Raw genomic sequence first — 23672 nt, 5'->3', positions numbered from 1 at the left:
CATGAGCATATGACTTGTGTTGTGAAAGAGCCCTATTTTGGCCAGGTGCAGTGGCTCACACCTATAACACCAGCATTTTGGGAGGCTGAGGTGAACAGATCATGAGGTCAAGAGATCGAGACCATCCTGGCCAACATGGTGAAACCTGGTCTCTACTAAAAATACAAAAATTAGCTGGGTGTAGTGGCACGCACCTGTAATCCCAGCTACTTGGGAGGCTGAGGCAGGAGAATTACTTGAACCCTGGAGGCGGAGGTTGCAGTGAGTCCAGATCATGCCATTGCACTCCAGCCTGGGCAACAAGAACAAAACTCTGTCTCAAACAAAAAAGAAGAAAAAGAAAAAAGAAAAGAAAAAGCCCTATCTTTAGAAGAACCCTGTGCTTGGTTTAATGAGGTGCTATCACTATTGTGAAATTCTTAATCATTTTTGAACAAGGGACCCTGCACTGTCATTTTGCACTGGGCTCCATAAAATGTGTAGTGCTCCTCTGGACATTCCTTGGTTCCAGGAAAAGCTTCCTGTTTGGAAGTGGTAGGGGAAACCCTGTAACAGGAGTTGGGAATTCAGATGCAGGGGGCCATGGATGCTACATTGCACTTTATCCTGTAGAAAGTGGGCTATGATGGCATTTTTTTGAGCAGCGGAGTAATTTGGTAACCTTGACATTTTAGGAGGACTCATCTGATGCTAGGATGATGGGAAGAGACAGGGTTGGTTTGGAGGCTCTTGTCATGATCCACAGATAAGGCAAGAAAGTCCACTTGGGAATTAAAAAAAGGGGGCAGATTTGAGAAACAAGTGGAAAAAAAAAAAAAGAATTGCTATGCCTCGATGATAAATTAATGAAAGATGGAGAGAGAGAGAATGAGAGAGAGAAAGAGACAGATGTGACTTAAACTTAATTATATGACCCACTCTTCGGTCAGACTTTTGAAAAAAACCAAAGTGCTATTACTATCAATATTGGTCGCAAAATTGGTCGGGCTGCTGGGAGCCTTTGAAGTGATGCCTTCATCTGGGAATTGGCCAGTAAGGTGAACATGCTAACATCATTTGTCTATTCATTCATTTCATTCATTCAATATTTATTGATCACCTACTGCATGTCCAAACACTGTCTTAGACATGAGGGATCCAGCTGTGAATTAGACTGTTGCAAGTTCTGCCTATGTAAAGTTTACAGTCTAGGGAGGGAGAAAGATGTTAAATAATTTCAGTTTGGGGAGTGTCATGTCAGGAGCTTCATGTAGTTTGGGATTTAGGGAAGGCTTTTCTGGCCTTTTCTCCCAAGAAGCGTAAACAAATAAATAAATGGAGTTGTCAGGCCCACAGCATTTAATTTGCCTCTTTCCAGTTCTACTTAACAACTGCATGTGTGTGTGTGTGTTTGTGTGTGTGTGTGTGTGTGTGTAATTTTCATTTCCAAAAGACTTGACAGGCCTGATAAGAAAGAGAAGAAGAGACAGAGGGAAGGAGGGAGAAAGAAAGAGAGAAAGGGAGACAGAGAGGGAGAGGGAAAGAGAGGAAGAGCAAGAGAGAGAGGTGCTGGTGGCAGTAAAGTTGTTGGTGGCAATGACAAATGAAAGAAAGGATGGGGAAGCCAGTGATGCTTCCCTTTTATTCTCTTCTAAAATGGTTTTCCACTGGGCTTAATAGGAAATGTTTTTCTCCTCTGCCATCCACGTCATTTTTGTCTTTCTTTCTAGTCCCAGTTTTTGTTCTGAGGATGGGCATCACCCCAGCCGGACTGAGCATTTCCCTAGGAATTTTGGAAATGGGACTGAGAGAGAAAATTCAAAGTGGTCAGAGGTGGCCATTTTCAACCATGCAAATTGAGAAACAAAGGCAGTCGATATTGAGGGAGAAGATGGAGCACAGAAGAGAGCCAGAGAGTGTTCAAATCCCTAGTTCCAGCTAATTTCCACCCAAGTCACAAACACATTCCTGTTGTTGAGTTTCATGAGACACCCCAGTATGTTTATAATAAGTGTTCCTTTTTGCTTAAGCTTTTTCAGAGCTTCTAGTGTTTGATTCTCTATTATTTACAAAGAGGTTCCATATGATCATTGTTGAAGAGATACATCCCATGGTGGCAGAAAGCTATCAGCACAACCAGGTAAAGCTTTGAGATCTACTTTTAAATCCTATTCTGCCCTTCAAAAACTTCTGGGTATGTGGATGCAGGTGTTTGTAAAAGTGAGCAACATGTGCACTCCTGATGGAAAGCACATGGCAGTTATCATACATAGGACCTGGGTAAAGCAGGTGGTGAGCAGCAGCGTGGACAGCTATTTCTGTTGCATCCTCTCCATACAGTGCCAGGTCAAGATCACAAGCCCTGGACACAACAGAGCAGGAGCCCACTGAAAACTCTCTCTGTGGAAAGGGCAGTGGTACCTGTTTATAATTGAGTCTTTACCTTCCCTTTACTGTTGAATTCTATCCTAGGTTTAGCTGGATGCACCTTCATATGTAATCTTGGACCTTGACATTATTGCCTTCAAGGACACTACCAGGCATAGGTCTTTGGGAAAGCTGTTGGCTGATGAATGGATGACTTCCTGGAAAGTAACAAGCGGGACCGCCATCAGAGGTTTCGGGTCACCTCCATAGCTGGGAGCTGATACTGTGTGGCACATACAGATACAAGTCTCCTCTTCTCTTCCTATGAGTGGTTCATCCACCAAGTTCTTTCCATCCCCTGGCATCTGACTCTAGGACAAAGCCACTGTTCTCACCGGTGGCCTGTGCCACCTGTGGGTCTGACATGTTCCTCCTTGGGGTACAGAAGCATTGAATTCCCTGCTAAAGAGAAGACGGTGGCTGACAGAATGCTGGTAGAAGTTGAAATGAGAGACCTGGTTATCTGCATCAGTCTTGCTCCAGTCCTGGCCACGTTTCCCAAACAAGGCTGAGAGCCAGGGATTATTTTTGTGTGGACTGCTAATGCCTGAGCACTGAGCACTCTGTTCCTTGCCCTCTTTTTTTTTTTTTTTTTCTTTTTTGAGATGGAGTTTCGCTCTTGTTACCCAGGCTGGAGTGCAATGGCGCGATCTCGGCTCACCGCAACCTCCGCCTCCTGGGTTCAGGCAGTTCTCCTGCCTCAGCCTCCCGAGTGGCTGGGATTACAGGCACGTGCCACCAGGCCCAGCTAATTTTTTGTATGTTTAGTAGAGACGGGGTTTCACCATGTTGACCAGGATGGTCTCGATCTCTTGACCTCGTGATCCATCCGCCTCGGCCTCCCAAAGTGCTGGGATTACAGGCTTGAGCCACCGTGCCCGGCCCTGTTCCTTGCCTTCTGATTCCAGGTACCAATAACAACTGTTCCTTAGCCAAATGTTGCCCTGCGTGCTTTGTATGTTGTATTCACAAGATTATCATAGGTCCAGCTGTCCGCCCATCTACTAGAGGGAGTACTCAGAAAGGAGGAGGTGAAGATGATGATCAGGTCACTGAACAGGTTTCTCAATTATAAGATGGTCTCAAGGAACAAGGTGAGCTCTGGGGGTGCTGGGCTGGCCTCAGTGACCCTTGGAGGAGAGCTCTCAAGCAAGGAGGCTGAGCCCAGGCACACACTGTTCTTTCTTCGTCCTAAGGGATGTTCCAGCTCTGTTTCCTTTAGGGAGATTAAGAGACATGAATTCAGGCCAGCATCTAGTGCTGGGCATTTGCTGGGTCAAAACGAGGAGAATACTGAAGGCCAAAATGCTCGGTCTCAGAGTTACCAGGTAGTGATTTCAATGACTGAGCCTCACGCACCAGCTCAAGTTGTTTTAGAAAGATGTCTCTTCACATGAACCCTGTGAAGCTATTCTCTCCCTAAGCACCACACTCTCAGTTTGTCAAAACATTTGAAGAAGACTAATTCATGCCTCAAAAGGAATTCTCCCCCACTCACAAAGCTGCGAGGTTTGAGAGCTTGAGGCTTTCATGTTAAAATAACTCAAGACATTAGAGGGACAGGGAACGAAAACCTCAAGTGGAAACACCTTGGGGCTTATGATTTCACTAAGGGGACAGAATTCCCAACTTACATGCTCCCTGGGAGGACAGGATGGCAAAGTCAGATGGTTCAAGCCAGATCTGACTGGTTTGGGTGCTTTTGAGAAGCAGTACAGGGTAGTAGTCAGAAGCATGGTCTTAGATGCCAAAGGTGCATGAGTTCAAGTCCCAGCTTTTCCATTTACAAGCCATGGGATTTTGTGACAGTTTCTTAAGTGCTGGGAGCTTTGGTTTCTTCTTCTATGGATTGGAGGAGTGCTACAGCAGTACCTCCTTACCGGATTGCTGTGAGGATTACATTAGTTAGCACACACAGCAGGCATAGAGCAATACCTAGCAAACAGTGAGCACCAGATAGTTCCTGGGGTGCTCTGCTGGGGTGTAGGGAACCTCATCAAACCCCTCTCCAAGTCAGGGAAGACTGGGAAGCAGCAGGCAACACTGTCACCAGAACCATTCAGCCAGCATGCTGTTCAGCTGGGGGGAGCTTTTTCTCCCATCACAAACAGGTCCCTGAAGTACAGAACAGAAACTCGGCAACTGACATAAACAATTTCAAACAATAATTTCAGAAGACAAATTGCTCCTTTTGGGCACCAAGATTCCTCTCCGAGGTTTTCCCCACTTGTTTATGTATTCCGTGGCACCGAGCCATGAGTGAATTAAGCAGACAGCGTGTGCACACGCTCGGGACAGCGGGAGGGGCCTCCGGAAAAAGGACCTGCCATTTGACCCGCATTCCTTGAAAGCTATTGCTTCGGAGATGCCTGAGACAAAGGGACTCAGATTTACACCTTTTTGTGTTTGCTCGTTCATCGAGAGAGGCCACAGAACTGGTGCCAGGAGATCTGAGTTCAAGTCCTGCATCACCATGCTCTATGTGTAAATTTGGGCAGGTCATTAACCCTTTCTGTACCTTAGCTTCCCATCCCTGTAAGAGAGACATCATTATACTCACCTTTAGGGTAACTATGGTGGTCTAAGACCCTTTTAGCCCTAATAAATTATCAGATGAAGATTAATGAGGTTAACCATGGGCATCCATGAAGTAGTTGAATAAGAATTAGTTATAGGCCGGGTGTGGTGGCTCAAGCCTGTAATCCCAGCACTTTGGGAGGCCGAGGCAGGCAGATCATTTGAGGTCAGGAGTTTGAGACCACCCTGGCCAACATGTGCTGGACGTGGTGGCAGGCGCCTGTATTCCCAGCTACTCGGGAGCCTGAGGCAGGAGAATCGCTTGAACACGGGAGGCAGAAGTTACAGTGAACCAAGATTGTGCCACTGCACTCCAGCCTGGGCAACAGAGTGAGACTCTGTCTGAAAAAACAAACCAAAAATATTAGCTATAAAGGGGAATTAGAGTTTGGAAGAAAGGGCATGTTTTATGAGGCAAAGAAGTTCTTCCAAGATTGAAAGGAGAGTCTTCATTCCATGGGGCTGTGGTTCTTGAAGATAACCTTAAGTTCTTTAGAGAGCCTAAGTTAAGCTTGTGATATACACTATACTATTAAAGCATATGTTGCCTTTTCTGACTATAAAACAAGTGCTGTTCATTACAGAAAATCTGAAGAATGTATAAAAGTTTCAGGATGAAAAGCCAAATGAACAGGAATTCAAGTCTGCAGAGATAAGCAACACTTGCTAATACTTTGCCTTTTTTCTTCTGATTCACATGCCTGAACATGGATATGAAGAGGTACCTACCCTACAATTTCTCAAGAGTTGGGATTGTATCACATGCAATTTTGAAGCCTCCTTTTTGCATTGTAAACATCTTTGCATCTCATGATTCTCTGAAAACACCATATTAAATGTGCACATTAAATCCCATTTTCAATGTATTTAAATATTTTCTTTTGGTTAAGCATCTCCAATTTTCCCCTCAGTTTTACTGTAGCATATCTTATATACCCTTGCAAAGAGTATCCTCAAAGATAAATCTGTAACTCTTTCATACTACATATATGTTATATATCACATACAAACATATGCATATACATATATCTAAATGTAGGTATATTAACAATGCTTTACCTGTCAGAAAATAATCCTGGCTCTACTATTAGACACAGGTTTTGAAACAACTGAACGTGACACTTGAGAATACTCTCTGTCTCTGGGCCATTCTGTAGTGTCAGGTTCTAATCTATGTGTTAAGAACACAGTCCTCTGTAGAGGCTGCATTTCTGCTAAGCTAAGGATTCCTTTGCTATCCCTATGCCTCATTCTGTCCTCCTCTCCCAGCCAATCCTGAGTTACGCTTGCTGAATTTCCATTTCTCCTTCTAATCTAGTTCTTTCAATGTTGAAGCCATTGCAGATGGCTACCACATAAGATTAAAAAAAAAAAGGGGGGTTTAAGCAGACGGACTATTTTTTTTTTTTTTTTTTTTTAAGACGCAGTCTTGCTCTGTTGCCAGGCTGGAGTGCAGTGGCGCTATCTCGGCTCACTGCAACCTCTGCCTCCCGGGTTCAGGGAATTCTCCTGCCTCAGCCTCCTGAGCAGCTGGGATTACAGGCATGCACCACCATGCCCAGCTAATTTTTTTTTGTATTTTTTTAGTAGAGACGGGGTTTCACCATGTTGACCAGGATGGTCTTGATCTCTTGACCTCGTGATCCACCCACCTGGACCTCCCAAAGTGCTGGGATTACAGGCGTGAGCCACCATGCCCGGCCGCAGACAGACTATTATGTTGAGAGAAGAAATGGGTTAAATGGCAGGCATCTGCCTATCTGAAAGACTGTGTTTCCTCTGGATTGCTCATTTCTTTGGAGGACCATGTGGTCAATTTTGTTTTGCAAGCCCTGAGAAGAGACCTCTAGGTCTGAATCTACTGGACAACTTTGGGACCAATTTCCTAATGTCTCTGGAAACTCAGTAACCTCATCTGTATAATCAAATTTGCAATCTTACAGAATTGGTAGAAAAATAAAAATAGTAATGGCTATGATCTTTTTTGGTGGGAGAGAGAGAGTTGAATGCATTAAAGAAATATAAGGTGCTGTAATTTGGCAGACTGCTTCCTGCTCTCTATCCTCAAAACTTCGTTCTCTAGAGAGAGCGCTTTCTTTCTCTCTCTCTTTTTTGTTTGGTTTTATATTTAGACAACAGTATTCTCAATTATAAGAGAAAAGGATCTGGGCTCAGCCATGGGCCTTTGCTAGTCCCCATAGCATTATGGTATCTTGCTGTGACCCAGGCAAGGCTTGGCCTTGTCTTCAGAGGCATCAAAAGATCAGATCCAGAATAAAAACCACACCTCTCTGGAGAATAAGTGTAATTATTACACCTTTTCAACTAGGTTTTTTTTTTTTTTTTTTTTTGGGAAAGGAAGAGAGTAAGTGATGATAGGTATATAAAACACTTTGTAAAATACAATATCAATTATATAATGACAATAATTATCTTTGTAACTCTCAAGCACAATCTGGGGTAAAAAGAAATGATTACTACTGGACAGCAAATCTTAAGAGAAAATCGTGAGAGGCTGGTCATTGTTAATTTAGAATCAATATGACATCTTACAATTACATAAATAGTTTTAAAACATTGTAAATTAACATATCGTAGCATATTGATATAAACATTGATATGAGAATTCACATGTCATTTTTTTAACTTTCATTTTAAGTTTGGGGTAGATGCGCAGGAAGTGCAGGTTTGTTACACGATGTGAGTCATGGGGGTTTGTTGTACCCATTATTTCATCACCGAGGTATTAAGCCTAGTCCCCATTAGTTATTTTTCCTGACTGTCTCCCTCCTCCCACCCTTCACCCTCCGACAGGCCCCAGTATGTGTTGTTCCCTTCTATGTGTCTATGTCTTCTCATCATTTAACTCCCATTTATAAGTGAGAACATGTGATATCTGGTTTTCTGTTCTTTGCCTTAGTTTGCCAAAGATAATGTCCTTCAGCTCCATCCATGTCCCTACAAAGGACATGATCTTGTTCTTTTTTATGGGTGCATAGTGAGAATTAAAACATAATTAATATTCATGTGTGAATAAAATACCATTTATTAAGTATATCAGCACGTCCCTGCACTATGTCAAGAACCTTTTATATACTTTTCCACTAAAGCTTTCAAAATTTCCAGTGAAAGAGACATTCTGGGTTCCACACATACACATAGAAAAGCAGAGGGCTGAGAGCTTAAAAGCATGCACTCAAGTTCATAACATATGACCAATAAGAATGGAGGCCAGGATTTGAAGCCAAGTCAGCCAGATGGCATAGCCTATACCACATATACACATTGAGATTTTCCAATAAAAATTAATAGCAGAGTTGTGAGTTATCAGCTCTTAGTTGAGAAGCAAGTTTTAGTGGTTGTCATTTGAGTGTTAGGAGTGTGTGCATGATCCAGGATTAATGAGAATCTGAGAACAACTAAAACCTCCCAGGGACTCAGCCAACCCCTGATTTAGCTGCTACAAAAATATTGCATTGTTAACCCACTTCCCCATGCCTCCATGTCTTAAAAACAAACAAACAAACAAAAAACAAATAGCTCTCACTGCCAATTGATTTGCTATGGAAGTTACTCCTTATTATTCAGAGGATCTAGGAGGTACTGGATAATCATAATAAAGAATATAAGAAAGAGCATAAGGAACACTAAAAATTACTCCCAACCTCACTACCCAGAACTAATCATTTTGGGAATGGGTCCTTCCAGGCTTCATCTCCATGTGTGTGTTTTAGCACGTTTGGTGTGTTTGTGGTGTGTTTTGAATCTCAACTTGTTGGGCTTAAAGTTTTTTAACTTTTAAAAGAAATTTCTTTGTTCACTGTCTTATGGTCAAGAATAAAACCCAATGTTTTGAATTTGTTGACATTTCTTCTTTTTTTTTAATTGTAATTTAGGTTCTGGGGTACATGTGCAGATCATGCAGGATTGTTGCATAGGTACATACATGGCAAGGTGGTTTGCTGCCGTCACCCCCTATCACCTATATCTGATATTTCTCCCCTCATTATACCTCCCCACCCTCCCCACCCCCGCTGTCCCTCCCCGAGCCCCCCACTACTGACCACAGTGTGTGATGCTCCCCTCCCTGTGTCCACATGTTCTAATTGTTCAATACCCACCTATGAGTGATAACATGTGGTGTTTGGTTTTCTGTTCTTGTGTCAGTTTGCTATGTGTGTATATGTGTGTGCTTGTGTATATATGTGTGTGCAGGGAGAGGGTGCTAAGTCTAAAATTATATTCTATGTCAGGTCAGTGGATTAAAATATGTAATCCAATTTTATTTAGTGTTCATGTCCTCTAAATCTTCACTGAAATCTTTGCCTACTTCATTAAAGACTTACAGGTATGTTTTTCTCCCACCACTAGTAGGATGTCAATTTCTTCTTATGTTTTAGGCATACTTAAAAATTATGTAGATACTAATATAGTTTTATTTTAAAAGATGCAAATGCTAAAGAAAGATAAGGTCTTGCTCTCTGTACCCATGGATACTATAATGAACAGTTTGACTTACATCTTTGAAACTTTTTTTCTGTGTACTTACATATAAATACTTTTTTAAAAACATAAATGAAAATATGTTGCTGGATTGTTTTATAACCTGAACTTTAAAAAATTAATTATACATTTTGGAGATCTTTTCACATCTGTTCATATAGGATTTCATCATTTCTTTTTGCTTTGCATTGTGTTTTATTGTGTTCTATACTGTGAATATATTATACTTTAATTAATCATTCCCTTACAGGTGATGTGTATGCTGGTTCCATCTTTTTTCGGTTAGGCATTATAAACTATGATAAAATTGTATCTGTTAAGACTTTACAGTATGGATTGCTCACCAACACGATAGGTGTATCTATGTCTTCATGCCTATTCAATGCTCAATATTATCAACATTTTAAAATTTTGCTGATTTGAAGTTTTAAAAAAATAGTACCTAGATCTTTCACTTTGCATTTTCTTGAACGTGTGTGAGTTGAGTATATTTCATGTGCTTACTGATTACTTTCCCCCTTGAACTGTCTTTCTATTAGGTTGTTTTTAATCTTTTGTTCATATAAGTCCTTTTAATAATTTTGTCTCACATATATTTTCTTTCTTTCTTTCTTTATTATTATTTTTTTTTTGAGACCAAGTTTCGCTCTTGTTGCCCAAGCTGGAGTGCAATGGTGTGATCTTGGCTCACTGCAACCTCTGTCTCCCAGGTTCAAGGGATTCTCCTGCCTCAGCCTCCTGAATAGCTGTGATTATAGGCACACAACACCACTCTAGGCTAATTTTTTTTTTGTATTTTTAGTAGAGATGGGGTTTCACCATGTTGGTCAGGCTCGAACTCCCGACCTCAGGTGATCCACCCACCTCAGACCTACGAAGTGCTGGAATTACAGGTGTGAGCCACTGCATCCTGCCTCACATATATTTTCAAGTATTTTTTCAATCTACGGTTTGGCTTTAAATTTATTTTGATGATTTTTTAATGTGGAGTTTTAAAGTGTTTAAGTGACCAAATGCGTCCATTTTTATTTTTAGCATGGCCTTGGCTACAAGCTTGGGAAGGCTTGTCCTGCTCTGAGATGATAAGATTATTCTTCTCTGTTTTCTCCAAGTATTTTATAGGTTTCCTTAGCTCTTTAATCCATATGGAATTTGTTTTAAGGTATATTATAAAATATCTCAACTTATTTATTTCCAAAGAGATAGTCAATTTTCTCAACAAACCCATTACATATCTTTTTGTGGATTTGAAGAGCCACTGTTTTCAGAGGTTAAATCTATGCATATATACATAAATATATATGTGTGCATGTAGTGTAAATATGTGTATGCATACACATACACACAATTCTGATCCACTGATAAAAACTGTCCACTTTACTTCTGGTACTAACTGCTAGATATTTCTTAAAGAGCTATGTTTAATGTCTTAAAGCAAATCTCTTCTTGTTGTTGCCTTTCAAAAATTTCTTATATTTCTTTTTCTCAATTAAACTGAGGTTTAAAAAGTCAAGTTTTATTAAAAACCCTGGAACTTTGTAAGAATGTCATGGGTAATTTATAGGTAAAGTACTAGAACAACTAGCTTGATAAATCACTACGTAGGAAATCAAGGGCAATAGCAGTAATTGTGTATACAGCCGGAGTCGTAGCCCAGAAAGAGGCATATTAAATCTACGGGGGCAGGTAGGTGTGTATGGTTGAGGGGTGGGGCAGGGAAAGAAAGAAAAGAGATGTAGGTTACAATAGAGATAAGAATCATGGTACAGTGGAACAAGCATGTTCATACCTGGCCTCCAAGTTGTCTCAAATCTTTGAGCCTCAGCTTCTTCATCTAGAAGATGGGAATAATCACATTTTTGTAAGGATTAAATGAGATGATAAAGGTGCTCACAGATAATAGGTTCAGCAACTCCTAGTCCTCTTCTCTTCCCTTTTGATGAGACATGAGTCATATTTGCTAACAGGTGGTCCCTAAATAGGGGACCACAGGGAAGTTTCCAAAGGCATTAGGCAGCTGTTACTCATTTTCTTTTTCAATCTCTACTGAAAAGGTATGAAAGGCTCATCTGTTACCAGCCAATATTGGGGAAGTACCCAAGGTTACTCTGGGTTAGTTGTACAGTAGGGACAAGCATTCATAGCAAAATAGAAGTAGGCTTAACGCTAATTTTGTTGCATTGTAAGTGCTCTAGAAACGCCAGCCAGCATTACAGCTCATAAATATTCAAATCTGTTCTTCCCACTTTTAGGCATTTTCTCTAAATAATGAGTACCCTACAGAACAATTCAAAGGAAAATATTTTCTCTCTTTGCATGAAGGATTTCACAGTAATGTTATATATGCAGATTTTCATAGGGGTGTTATTTATAATATAAAGATTATAACTGGCTTAATTTTCAAATGCAAGTGGAAAAGGTTTAGTAAATTACTATACACTCACTTGGGGAAAAATTCTGCAGTCTTTTTTTTTTTTTTTTTTTTTTGGAGACGGAGTCTCGTTCTGTTACCAAGCTGGAGTACAGTGGCATGATCTTGGCTCACCGCAACTTATGCCTCCCGGGTTCAAGCAATTCTCCTGCCTCAGCTTCCAGAGTAGTCGGGACTACAAGCATATGCCACCACACCCAGCTAATTTCTGTGTTTTTAGTAGAGATGGGGTTTCATTATGTTGCCCAGGATGGTCTCAATCTCTTGACCTCATGATCCACCCACCGTGGCCTCCCAAAGTGCTGGGATTATAGGCGTGAGCCACTGTACCTGGCTTATTATACAATCTTTAAAGCAAAAATTATGTTGCTTTGCAGCAGCTTGAAAAATATTTGTGCTATTATACTAACTGATAAAAAGGCTGACTATAAACTTATGTATATACTCTGATTATCACATTATAAAAATCTTTGTAGATCAATCCATGATGGCCGACCACTAACAGCTCAGGATTGTAGCTCCCAGTGAAACCTCAGAGAACGAGACGACGCCACATCTTTAGACGAATTTTTGTCACTCACCGATTAGCCGATTCCCAGTGGAGGAACCCCACGGGTCGCCAGCGCGACTCTTGTGGCCGCCGCAGCGGTTTTGCCGGCGTCTCGGCGCAGCAGCTCTTCATGCAGAGCCAACGGGACTGCTTCCCCTACTGACCGGAGTTTGGAGCTCCGGGAAGTCAGAGCCGCTTGTTGCGGACTCAAGAGGGAAGCCAGACCAGAGATTCCCGGGCAGAAGAGCACCATCAGTCTTATCGCTGCTATTTAGGCTGCCACAGTGGGTTGCTCGGATCCCAGCACTGGGAATCAATAAGTCGGACGTCGACTCAGAAACCTAATTAGAAAGGCGGTTCATCTACAATGAAGGGAAAAAAACAGCCTAAGAAGGCCGAGTATACTCAAAATCAGAACCCATCAGCAACGGAACAAGCCCTGATGGAAAAGGACTCATCAGCAACCGAACAAGCCCTGATGGAAAAGGACTCATCAGTAACGGAACAAGCCCTGATGGAAAAGGACTGTGTGCCATTATCTGAAGTAGGCTTTAAAAGGTGGATGATAAGAAACTTCTGGGAGTTAAGGGAACTTGTTCTAACCCAATGTAAAGAAACTAAGAACTTGGAAAAAAGGTTAGATGAAATGTTGAAAAGAATAGACAATATAGAGAGGAATACAAATGAACTTACGAAGTTGAAAAATACAACACAAGAACTTAGTGAAATATGTACAAGCTTAAACAGCCGAATGGATCAAGCAGAAGAAAGGGTATCAGAGGTCGAAGACCAACTTAATGAAACAAAACGACAAGACAAGAATAGAGAAAAAAGGATAAAAAGGAATGAGCAAAGTCTCCAAGCAATATGGGACTATGTGAAAAGACCTAATATACGCTTGATTGGTGTACCTGAATGTGACAGAGAGAATGAATTCAAGCTGGAAAATACTCTCCAGGACATTATCCAGGAAAATTTTCCTAATTTAGCAAAGCAGGACACTATTCAACTCCAGGCAATACAGAGAACACCACAAAGATATTCCTCAAGAAGACCAACCCCAAGGCACATAATCATTAGATTCACCAAGATTGAAACGAAGGAGAAAATATTAAGGGCAGCCAGAGAGAAAGATCAAGTTACCCATAAAGGGAAGCCTATTAGGCTTACAGCAGATCTCTCAACGGAAACCCTACAAGCTAGAAGAGAGTGGGGGTCAATATTCAATATACTTAATTATCAGAACTTTCAGCCTAGAATTTCATATCCTGCCAATTTAAGCTTTACATTTGAAGGAAAAATAAAATCTTTTAGGAACAAGCAAGTACTCAGAGATTTTATTACCACCAGGCCAGCTTTACAAGAACTTTTAAAAGAAGCATTATACACAGAAAGGAACAACCAGTATGACCCTTTCTAAAAATACACCAAAAAGTAAAGAGCATTAACATAAAGAAGAATTTTTATCAACGAAAGGACAAAATAGCCAGTTAATATCAAATGGCAGCAACCCTAAATTTAAATTGACCAAATCTCCCAATCAAAAGATACAGACAAAATCTAACGGTATATCCAAAGCTATACATAGACTCAAAATAAAGGGTTGGAAAAAAAAAACGTACCAACCAAATGGAGAGCAAAAATAAATAAATAAAAAGCAGGAGTTACAATTTTCACATTTGACAAAATAGATTTCAAAGCTACAAGGATACAAGGGTAAAAGGATTAATGTAATAATAAGAGATCTTAACACCCAGATACATAAGACCCATAATGAGATTTAGATTCAACGAGACAGAAAATTGATAACGATATCCGGGATTGGAACTAAGATCCAGAACAAATAAACTCAATAGAGCTCTCAATTTTAAACACATAAAATATACATTATCCACAAAATCTAACGATATATCTAAAGATATACAAAGACTCAAAACAAGGGGATGGAAAAAAACTCACCAACCAAATGGAGAGCAAAAATAAATAAATAAAAAGCAGGAGTTGCAATTCTCACACTTAATAAAATAGATTTCAAAGCTACAAGGATGCAAGGGTAAAAGGATTAATGTAACAATAAGAGATCTTAACACCCAGATACATAAGACACATAATGAGATTTAGATTCAATGAGACAACAAATTGATAACGATATCCAGGACTTGAACTCAGAGCCAGAACAAATAAACACAATAGAGGTCTCCATTTTAAACACATAAAATATTCATTAACCACTTTAAACACTCAAAATATTGATCAGCCATTATTGAAACCCATTTTAGGAATGAAGTAATATTCCTTTTTACCTCTTTTTCTTTTTTTCCCCTTCTTTTTCTCTTTTTCCCCCCAAAAAAATAAAAATAAAAATAAAAATACAAAAATTAGCTGGGCATGGTGGCGCGTGCCTGTAATCCCAGCTAAAAAAAAAAAAAAATCTTTGTGCACCTGGACAAGGACAGAAAGAACACAAATGATAAAAAAAATGTATTGAAGATAACTATTGAACTATTGTTCAATTAATGTTGAGTAGCATTTTCCGGATTTAACTTTTTTAAAGTCATTTTTTAGAAACTCCAGACAGGGCAATAAGCCTCAAATGAATAACAAAAAGTTTCTTGTGGAACTTTACCTAGGACTGAAAAACCAGCCCAACCAGTCAGGAGGAAAACAAGATTGGCTTCCTAAAGGGAGTGTTTCCGGAAATAGAAAAGGCAGACTTGTTTATGGGGTATTTTCCAATCATTTGGCATCATTTGTGAAATGGGGATATTGCCCGGGGTTACTTGACTGTATTTTATGAGAAACAACTGATCCGTGCTTTTGTACCACTTAAGAGGCCAAGGGGAAGGAGATACAAGTTGAGGAGTGAAAACTTAATGCAGTAGTTCAAACTGGGGTGCTGGAAGGCATTGCTAATAAAGACATGCTAAGTATATGAGGGTCTGTGTATCCATTAATCATTGCTGCACGTACCAAGTCAGAGCTACAAAAACCCAATACATACATTTTACAATATTACAGTGGCTCAATTCACTTTTTGTATTGTATTTTTTTTTATGTAAGATGGAGTTTCACTCTTGTTGCTCAGGATGGAGTGCAATGGTGCAATTTGGGCTCAACACAACCTCCGCCTCCTGGGTTCAAGCTGTTCTTCTGCCTCAGTCTCCCCAGTAGCTGGGATTACAGGCATGTGCCACTACACCTGGCAATTTTGTATTTTTAGTAGAGATGGGGTTTCTCCATGTTGGTGAGGCTGGTCTTGAACTCCCGACTTCAGATGATCCAATTCACTTTGAATTCAACTTCTTCCCTAGTGATATAAAGTAGCTGAATACAGCAAACATCTATCAGTCAGAGGGATTTTGCTGATAAGAGAAGTTCTCCAATAGTGAAATGAGAGAACTTCTCTTCCATCACCAGCAGAAGAAAAGAAAGACATTCTTCTCCCTTCAGTGGTTCCAGAGAACTTTTAGCTACGCTCCAGAAAAATGAAAGTCAGGAAACAGTTTTATTTATTCTAAATCTTTGAGTATAAATGATACATTTTATTTTAACAAAAATTGGACACCTGTCTCTGTGTTATCTATGAATAATGATCCATTTTGGGAGGCCGAGGCAGGCAGATCACCTGAGGTCAGGAGTTCGAGACCAGCCTGACCAGCATGGAGAAATCCTGTCGCTACTAAAAACACAAAATTAACCAAGCTTGGTGGTGCATGCCTGTAATCCCAGCTACTCGGGAGACTGCGGCAGGAGAATTGCTTGAACTCAGGAGGCTGAGGTTGCAGTGAGCCGAGCTTGAAACATTGCACTCCAGCCTGGGCAATGAGAGTGAAACTTTGTCTCCAAAAAAAAAAAAAAATGAAAAAAGAATAATGATCCAAATATCGTTAAGTAAAGCTTGACTTATTAGCTATTCTGAAACATATAAGCATTACCTGGTTAATAACATTGAAATTCAAAGTACTAAAATCATAAGGCTAGAAAACTATTATGGGGTTATTGTTGTTATTATTAATCCTATTTGTGTTTATTGAAAACTTAACTACTTCACACGTAAGCAAGAACTCTTATGCAATTCACATGGCACCAGATTCAGTAATCCATTCCCACATAGTGAATACAGGTTCACCAATTTCTTTCTTTTCAGAAAGAAACCCTTAATAATTCTATAAAGATCTTTCCCTTGTAGAGTTATGAGGATGTGAAGACCATGAGTCATTTTACCAATATGGAAACAGAGGCCCAGAGAGCCCTGGAAATATAAACATATTCCCAAGACCTTGGAGTCCCAGATAGGCTCCCACTGTGACTGAGCCCACAGGACAGAAGGAGTGGGACCACGAAGGCAGAGAAATGCACCTGCTGGCTCCTCCTCGATCAGAACAGAAATGTGAGATACCTGGTTCACCGTCACCATTAGATGTTCTGGAAGCCTTGCTAATTAGATGAAAATAAAAGAAATGAAAAACGGAGTGTTCCAGCATCTCCCATTCAGGTTCAGCTTTTCTGAAGCATGTAGAATTCTAACCCTGGGTGGAGCATTTTGCTTCTGCCCTGCACTTCTGTTATTCTCCAATTTAATCCAGGGAGTAGAGCACATTCAATCTGGTTCAAGTCAATTTCACACAATCTTGCTAACTGTTTCCGTCATATGCTGTAGGAGATAAAAGACAAATGCCACTCTCCCTGGTCTTAAATAATTGATATGCTTTTTAAAAAAAAAAAAAAAAGTAGCTTGGGTACACAGAATTGAATTAATCACAATCCTTGGTTCATGAGACACAGTCACACTATCATCATTGAGCCAGAGATGACCTTTGTTTAATTAATTTGCTAAATTACACATGCACACAGCTACGACCTACCCTAAGAACAACAGGGATAACCTGCTTCTTACTTTTGGGATAGATCCCTACCTCCTCATTTAGCCTCTCCCACTGTGCTATGACTTTGAGTTTGTTGGATTTTTTTTTTTTTTTTGAGACAGTTTTGCTCTTGTTGCCCAGGCTGGAGTGCAATGGCATAATCTTAGCTCACCGCAACCTCCACCTCTTGGGTTCAAGTGGTTCTCCTGCCTTGGCCTCCCCAGTAGCTGGGAATACAGGCATGTGCCACCACACCCAGCTAATTTTGTAGTTTTAGTAGAGAAAGGGTTTCTCTATGTTGGTTAGGCTGGTCTCGAACTCTCAACCTCAGGTGATCTGCCCACCTCAGCCTCCTAAAGTGCTGGGAATATAGGCGTGAACCACCACACCCGGCTTGACTTTTGTGTTTAGAGTCACTCCTCTCCTTTTTGTTCTAGTTGTTGTACACATAAATACATGCCTAACAATAAGTCTATATTGTTTGCTTTTATTGTTTTTAAATAGACTTTGGAGGAAGAATATAACGTATTTATTCAATGTATACTTAATGGGTGCCTTCTCTGTGCCAAGCAGTGTTGGGTGCTAGAGAATGAAAACAGCAAAAAGCAAACAAACAAGTAATTTCTGCTGTTATGGACAAGTAATAAGCAAATAAACAAACAAAAGGTTTAGTCTGTCCACTGGTGATAATAGCTATGGATAAAACTAGGGCAGGGAAAGTGGGGGGTTGGGGTTCTTGCTATAGTGATTAAGATGGTGAGGGAAGGGGTGGGGGCCATGAGTGAATCTAATACAGCTGGAACTGGGGAGAGAACAATGGTCTCAAGCAGGTGACTTGAGCCAGACCCCAAATGTTTTTTTTAACTTTTAAATTCCCATGTAGAAATGAAAATATGTTCGTTTCTTAAGGTCCATTAAATTGTATTCTCATATGGTAATGTTTTGATCAAGCATTTACAAAAACATTTAGGGCCATTCCCTTGGAAAAGTATTGAACTTAGAGCTAAAAGCCACTTCAAATATGAACCAGTCAAAACTTTCCATTTCGTAGAAGATAAAAATGAGATCTAAAAAGGCCAATTAAATTATATATACATACGTAAGTGTTACATATTATGAGAAAGGTACTAATGTAGGTTAAATTGTTTGTTCTAAACTAGAAAACTAATGGATAATAAAGGTAGATAGCCCAGGCTTCTCTTGAGCTCACGATGAAAATTTCTTCAATAGTGTCCATTATGATAAAAATCTTAGGGGGTGCTACCTCTTAGTCTAACCTCAATTCCTGAGAGAGAAAATTCAGTGCCAGAGATGTTAAGGATATTCCTTAAAGTAGGAACCAGCAGTCCTTTTAGGTTGTCTGAAGGATGGAGGATGGATAGAGATGTCTGCAGGGTCCTGCTGAAATGTCCCTTGCCCTCTCTGAAAGGACGAGCAACCAATTACAGACACCAGAGGCTTGCTCCTGGGTGCTCTTGGAGTAGAAGAACAGTGTGGGGGGTCCTGCTACCTGAGTTCAGCCACAGCCTCATGAGCACCTGCGTTGCCTGTTCCCTGCCTTCTTTTAACCATAGCTCCAACTTCTGGAGCCACCGGCCTGCCCGTTGAGCTTATTTTCCTCCTTGCCAGATGACCAGAGAGCAGAGGTGAAGCTCCCACGTTCTTCCTCACTCATAAGCTGGGGTTCACTCTCATGGTATCCCCTTCCCATTTGGAGTCTTCTGCTTTCATGCCTAAATACAAGTTTTGCATTTTGGGGAGTGCTTGGGGACCTGGAGAATCTCAAGAGCTTGATAGGATATTGGATGGGGCCACAGGGAGTGTTGATCAAAAACCACTCAGATTGTAGGTGGTGTTGCCAAAAGAATACAGAGGGCCCAGTGAAATTTGGATTTCAGAGAAAAGTATGTCCCGAGTGCCGCTATATAGTCAAAAGGGAGTAATAATTATTGCTTGGAAATTCACATTGGACTGGGCATTTTGTATTTTTATTTGCTAAGCCAGACAAGGTTATATTTGTGGGAGTGGGGTTAAGGTCATGGCAGTTGCCAGACTTTCCCTCTGTTTAAGATGGGGAAGTGGGAAAAAGAGAGAGAGGAGCCAAAGAAACGCAATGGTTCTTTAGAAGCAACATCCCTTCATGGACCTCTCTTTCCACTTGTTCTTTCATGTCTGAGGGCTGTGTGTGTCTGTGGGTGGCACACATACGTATGTCCCCCGGTGTTTTGTAGAACACGAGGAGTGATACTGGGGAGAACTGTTGATAGTGACACTGATTAGATATTGAATAAACAACATGAGAAGACTAAAAACTGTACAAATGCGGTTAGTTTAAAATCAACACAAATCACTGCATGTAAACTGCCTCTCCTTCACGTGCAATTGCCACAAGGCGCAATCACAGTTATGTTTGTTCCAGCCAATCTCTACATGTTTCCAGAGAACCATAGAATGTTACCAAAGAGGTCTAAGAAATTGCCTAATACAACCCCGACGTTTACTGATGAAATAACTGAGAATGAGAACGAGCAAGTTACCAACTGCGGGTCCCACTGTACATCAGTATTAATAATAGAAAAATGTTTTGTAAGAGCTTTCTAAGGGCTGGGCATTTTAGAAGTTCTCTACTTCACATTTTATTCACACAATGACCCTATAATCATCCTGATTTTCAGGGGAAGCAAGTTGAGGCACGGAGAATTATGTAATTTACCTAACGTTTAAGGTCATGCAGCTAATGAGTAGAGATTACTATTAAAAACCCAGCGAGTCTGGCCCTGAGACCCATGCTTTTCAAATGAGTTTGTATCACCAAACATGTTCATACAGGTAAACTTTCAGAGTTTACTGCTGCTGTAGCATGATTTTGTCCTTAATCAAGAGGTCACTCAACTACAGCTTATAGAAAGTTGATCGGACATGGCTGACATCAATGATTTCAGAGTAAAAGCAGTTATCTGCTCACTTATAAACAACCCTGTCACAGTGAGTCTGTTGCTGTAATCAGAGAACAATTTCATTGCATTTATTTAATGGAATACATAATACCATGATCTACTATCAAAGCAAATATTCGCAGTGAGATCGAATCAGTTTTATGAGTTTACATTTGAATTGCTTATGAAAGATGAGGAGGAGAAGATGATGAAGGAGAAGGGAAAATAGTGAAAGAGAGCGAGAAATCAAAATAAAGTCGAGGCACTTATTCATTGTTAGCCACAAAATAAACGGCGTTCTCTTAAAGAGAGACCCTACTGTCAGCACGCTGTCACCTCAATGCTGGCCCAGCCAGAGTAGTAATTACATCCGGAAAGAATAACTACCATTGAAACATTACGTTTCTAAGTCTTACATTCCACTTGTTTTTTCTCCTGTCTGTCAAGAGACGATCAACGCTTGCATCTCAGACTCCAGATTCCCTGTTTATCAGTGATGGGAGGATAAAAGACGCCTGCTTCTGCTTTGATATCATGTTTTCCCAAATCCACCCTTCCTTTTGACACAAAAGCCTGCATAACTTTCTTAAAAAGTGAGGCTGGAATTCTCTGAAGCTCCAGGATCAGGGTTTTCAGGGTCTATTTAGGAGACACCAGGACTCCCCAAATCCACTGAAATGGAAGTTGGGAGTGGTGCAAACGTTGCCTTTCCTCTCCACTGCACTTCAGCTGAAGGAGGGATCGATAGGTGTTTTGCAAGTCTACTATCAAGTACATCACCAAATCCTTTTAGAGACAAACCAGCACGCCCAGACCCTCTACATTTCAACTGGCAAGGAAGCATTTGAAGTGAATGCAGCTTCATACAAAACGAATCTACATCCTCTCTTCTTCAGAAAGGTGGCAGTGTTGCCTTGCAGTTTCGACCAAATACAAAGCAGCGGCGCGGTCCCTAGCTAATTAACAGATCAACCGCCTCACCTCACCACGGAAAGGCAGGACGTAATCCACTACCGACCCCGGTGGCTGGTAGACTCATCCCAGAGCGTCAGGGGCAGCGAGGCTTGTGACCGCCTAAGCTCCTGAGTTTTCAACTTGCGTCAACGGTGAAGATCCTAAGAAAATCTCCAGTTGACCCCACAGGCATCTACAAACCAAGGGCATCTAAGAAAGTCACAGATGAACCTTACCTCCTAGCAGCTACATTTTTCCTTTTTGAAACATCCATCCCACGTGAAACAATTGCGTTGGCCCCATGTAAAGGGCTACGAAAGCTTAGCAAACCATGCCTGTATCTTTCTGACACCTGTTATGTCAATATTCGCATCAGAGTTCTCCTAAAAGTAACCAATCTAAGTAGACGTTCTACATTATTGTGTTGTTAACCAGTTTTCTAAAACCAACATTATACACAGAGTTACCGAAAAATAACTTCAGAAGTCAAGTGTTGATTTGTCTAAACGTGGAGACCCACACGGACACCTTCCATGGGCACGTGCACAAACCCTTCTTGAGAAGCAGCTAGAGCTCCCGTCTCTCCCTTCCACTCACCTCCACTCAGCGTCCTTTGAGAAGTTTCTCCATGTGCCACTAACACAGAAATTTCGGGGAAATTCTCCATTTATAAATATCAGATGGTTTGGGAAAAAATATTTGTGGCACTGGGCTTTCTTTTTTTTTTTCTACAGTGATGTCATTTTAAATACTTGGTGTGCTCCAAATTTGCTATTTTTACTTCCTCCAAGTGACTTTTTTTGGGAAATACTTTGTTTGGATTAGCTACATTTTAAATGACCCTGTACCTAACACACAAACATCAGGTTCATCTTCTCAGCGATCATAACTGATACTACGCAGCGTCCAAGCTTGAAATCCCTTATTCGTTCGTCTCCAAAGTTGCCCCTTCTCAATGTACCCCTCCAAGATTTCTATTCACAGATACAGAGAAAATAAAATAGAAGGATTGACCTTTTCACAGAAGAACAACCACACTCTACTACCCAAAAGCACTTACAACGGAAGACACAAAAGGCCCCCAAAAAGTCAAATAAAATTCTTTGCTTCCACAATGTGCTTTTGGGGAACAGAGTTGAGGTAGACCTGGCAGGCTTGGAAACATTTATTGGAAAGCAGTTCTAGAGTTGAGAATGGCAGAAAAGGAAAGTTCAAGAAGGAATGCTAAATGCCCTACCTGATCTGAACTTGCTCCTAATCAGCAAGGAATGCTCAGACCCCAGAAGTGTCATGTTGAGGCTCAGCAAGCCGCGGGTCCCTTTGCCAGGCGCCCCCTGTTCTCCACCAGCAACAGGCTCCCGGGAGCCCAGCTGACCGCAGCTAACAACCCAGAATTCATCCAACTCGCCGTGAGCTCCCCTGGGTAGGAGTACAGTGGCAGCCAGTGTCCCCAGAAAACTGGCGCCTCCCCCCCTCGCCGTGCGGGGCTAATTAACTCTTAGCCGGCGGGACCCTCCTCCTCCTCGGAGGTTGGCTGGGGGCAGCGGCATCCCAGGCGATCCTGGCTGATGTCATAGGCTGCCGGCGATTGCGGAGAATCGCCACCACGCCTTTATGAAGGTCCCAACTTTGCCACCCGATACTCTTTACTACTGACAGGCGCTCAGCCAATCAGCAGCGGCGAGCGGGGCCCGGGGGACCCGGAGCCGCCGGAGCAGTCTCGGGAGCCGGCTCTTAACTCTTTGCAGCGGGCCCCGCGGCCTCCGGGGCGCAGAGGGCGGGAGCAGGGCCGGGGGTCGGGAATCCGCGAGAGGGGCCAGAGCTAAGGAACCGAGGCCCGGAGGAAAGTCAGAGGGGCTGCCACGCCGCGGGGCCTGCAGGTGGTGCGCGGGGCTGCGGCGGCGCGGGGAGCTCTGCGGGCCTGGGCATGGGCGTGCGCAGCCGGGGCTTCCCCGCCAGGGCTTCTGCCTGCCGGAGGGACGCGGTCGGGATCTCCCTCCAGCCGGCGGCAAAGGGCGTGAGCGCCCGCGGGACGGTTTGGAAATCAGCTGGACCCCTGAGAAGAAACGCCTCCGAAGGACCGAAGCCCACACCTTCCCCTCGGTTTGAGGGGCTCAGTGCACAGGCAGGGACGATTCTGTGTCTCGCAGCTCCAATACCGGACTTGGATGCATTTCCACGGGGAAAATGGAAAAGCTTGCATTTTTCTAGGATATGCTTTTTTGGGGGTAGGCTGGGGGATGTGACTCGGTGCATCTGGAGATCCAGCGGCGACTCAATGCTCCCACCTCCAAACCCGAGGGAATGGGGAAAGATACCTGAGTCTGAGTCAAAACCCTACTGGACTGTGAATAGGGAGGGGCTCTGGAGCAGAGGGCAAGCCAGAGCTCTGGTTGGGGTTAGCCTGGAAAGGCGCAAAAACTGCCTGCAAATGAGTCTTTCCATAGGCG

At 41.9% G+C, this 23672-nt stretch overlaps 1 protein-coding gene across 6 annotated transcripts in view; it reads right to left on the bottom strand.

Moving 5' to 3' along the window:
* Nucleotides 1–22808, bottom strand: part of MYOCD (myocardin) — a 107164-nt gene extending 84356 nt beyond the window's left edge. For 2 of the 6 annotated variants that reach the window (XM_035300081.3, XM_035300078.3), the window contains exons 1-2: nt 22460–22808; nt 11276–11320 (exon numbers count right to left, since the gene is read on the bottom strand). Coding sequence is in view for 2 of the 6 variants with exons in the window: in XM_035300078.3 (XP_035155969.2) it covers nt 11276–11320; nt 22460–22514 (100 nt within the window). In the remaining 4 variants the exon portion in view is untranslated. Of the gene's footprint in view, nt 1–11275; nt 11321–21819; nt 21866–22459 lie in introns of those variants that run through there. The other 4 variants (XM_078373064.1, XM_054255869.2, XM_035300080.3 and 1 more) reach the window with 2 other exon arrangements.
* Between the last annotated feature and the right edge of the window lie 864 nt (nt 22809–23672).

This window comes from Callithrix jacchus, chromosome 5 (assembly GCF_049354715.1).
Source record: "Callithrix jacchus isolate 240 chromosome 5, calJac240_pri, whole genome shotgun sequence".
NCBI lineage: Eukaryota > Metazoa > Chordata > Mammalia > Primates > Cebidae > Callithrix > Callithrix jacchus.
The sequence above is the reverse complement of the archived record's forward strand: the minus strand, read 5'-3'. Positions and strand labels throughout refer to the sequence as shown.